The sequence below is a fragment of the Temnothorax curvispinosus genome, unplaced genomic scaffold, assembly GCF_003070985.1.
Source record: "Temnothorax curvispinosus isolate PA1 unplaced genomic scaffold, ASM307098v1 QBEX01013806.1, whole genome shotgun sequence".
NCBI lineage: Eukaryota > Metazoa > Arthropoda > Insecta > Hymenoptera > Formicidae > Temnothorax > Temnothorax curvispinosus.
This window is the reverse complement of record NW_020223586.1, coordinates 1-2,288: the sequence shown is the minus strand read 5'-3', so window position 1 is coordinate 2,288 and position 2,288 is coordinate 1. Positions and strand designations below refer to the sequence as shown.

The following is a 2,288-nucleotide window of genomic DNA, read 5'->3' as shown; positions in this document are numbered from 1 at the left end:
GAGGATCAGATCCTGCCAAGTGTCCATGGACTATCGGGGGGCGAGGGTGCGCGATCGCGAGTGCCGGCCAAGTTCAAGTGCGGTCGGCCGTCAACGCCGGCGAACTTTCAAAGTCCGGCACCGAGATCGACGGTGGGGATCCATATGGTGGTAGACCGGACCACTATATAAAGCGGCCGCGATCAACACCGCACATCATCAGTCTCGCTTTGGTCGATCCAAACCAACCAAATCTACTCAAGAATGGCGTTCAAGGTGGGTAGAGGATCGCAAACGAGGAGGACCTCTCGAGTCCGTTAGACTGTGCTTGGAGTCTCCTGGACTCGGTTGTACGCTCAAAGTGCTCAAAGAGAGGGGGTTTATCTCCCGGGATTCGCTCTCGGATAGCAAAATTCGCGAGTGAACGTTAATCGGAACTGAAAAGTCCGAGCCTCACGCAAATTTCAAGTGTATATCGAAATCTAAGATCAGTTCGGGAACGATTTGATATTGTCGACAAAAGTTCTTTTATAATTATTAGATAAACCAGACAGAAGTTTATATAATAATAATAATAATATTCTTTTGCAGTTTGTCGCTTTCGCCGCCCTCGTGGCCGTCGCCAACGCCGGTGTTCTCGCGCCCGGTGCCCCCTTGGCTTACGCCACGGGCCCCGCGGTCGTCGCCGCCCCCGTTGCCAAGGCCGTGGTAGCTAAGGCCGTCGACGCCGATTACGACCCGCATCCGCAGTACAGCTACGCCTACGATGTGCACGACAGCCTGACCGGCGACGCCAAGAGCCAACAGGAGACCCGCGACGGCGACCTCGTCCAGGGTAGCTACTCCCTCTTGGAGGCCGACGGCACCAGGCGCATCGTCGACTACACCGCTGACCCGGTCAACGGATTCAACGCCGTAGTCCGCAAGGAACCCGCCGCCGTCGCCGTCAAGGCCGTCGCCCCGGTCGCCGCCGCCCCCATCGCGCACGCACCCCTCGCCTACGCTGCCCCGGTCGCCAAGATCGCCGCCCCTGTGGCCCATGCCGCCCCCCTCGCCTACGCTTCTCCAGTCGCCAAGCTGGCCTCCCCGATCGCTAGCTCCCTGTCTTACTCTGCTCCTCTCTCTTACTCCGCTCCTCTCTCTTACTCCGCTCCTCTCTCTTACTCCGCCCCCCTCTCTTACTCCGCTCCCCTCTCTTACTCTGCCGGCATTGCTAAGATCGCTGCCCCCGCTGTAGCCCACTACGGACACGCTGCACCCCTTGCCTATGCCGGCTATGCCGCGCACGCCGCCCCCCTTGCCTACGCCGCGCATTCCGCCCCTCTCGCGTACGCCGCGCACGCAGCCCCCATCGCTAAGATCGCCGCCCCCATCTCCTATGCCGCCCCCGCTGCCTACATCCACTAATTGTGTTGACCGCGCCAACCCTCATTGTCGACTCAGGCCGAACTTATTTATTTTTATATCATGTATATGTTCTTTCTATGTGACTGATTAAAGAAATTACACACACACACATACTTGGGATTATTCGTTTGCGCTAGACCTCGCTAAACTATTTCTCGCTGTCGCTGTATCAATATGCTAATAAGTGTACATATGTACAGTGCATTAGCCATATTTAACTTTTAAATAAAATGTGCGTAATGTTGTATATTGATATAGCGTATATCGTGTGTATACAATATATTAGATATTGTGAAAATTATTAAATAAACGATTTGTAGAAAATTAAAATATGAGCAGAAAGAATCCGAATCCTCCATTCTCAATATGATAAAAAGAGACGTCGAACACAGCAACGAGTATTATTATAATCAGTTTAAAGTAAAGAAAGACAGAAAAATTAAAAACATAGTAAGAAAACAGACAGGAGTTATATTAATGGATCCACTTTGACAAACTTTTTGCGAGATTTCAATTAAACTGTATGTATTAATGTCAAAAGATAAAGAACATTGTGCGATTAAAAGGACGAATATAAATAATTTGCATAACTGATGAAAAGTAACGAGGGAGATCACCTTGATCTGATATTGATTTCCATTTTAAGAAAGCTTAATTGTTTTTATCACATTGATCAATTTTATAGCATTTACATAATGATCTCTCGATCGTTATATCTCTCACATGATACCGGTTTTTTTTTTCAAAGGACCACACGTCTATCCTAATTATAATTACATTATAATTTGTTGCATTTAAATGTCTTACTTCCATCCTTAAAGTTTTTTCAAACTTTAAAGTTTTTCAGGACGGCAAATTCTACAAATTAAAATATTAAAAATCTCTAACAATACTTTTGTATT

General features: G+C 48.1%; 1 protein-coding gene across 2 annotated transcripts; it reads left to right on the top strand.

The window, feature by feature from the left end:
- The first annotated feature begins 243 nt into the window (after positions 1-243).
- LOC112463969 (cuticle protein 21-like) lies at positions 244-1,386 on the top strand. Of its 2 annotated transcripts, XM_025030699.1 has the most exons (3): positions 244-255; positions 571-1,068; positions 1,285-1,386. In XM_025030699.1, the coding sequence occupies exons 1-3, from the start codon at positions 244-246 to the stop codon at positions 1,384-1,386; spliced, it is 612 nt and encodes a 203-aa protein (XP_024886467.1). The 2 variants fall into 2 exon arrangements, with proteins under 2 accessions (XP_024886467.1, XP_024886466.1); XM_025030698.1 differs by having other exon boundaries at positions 571-1,386.
- The last annotated feature ends 902 nt before the right edge of the window (positions 1,387-2,288 follow it).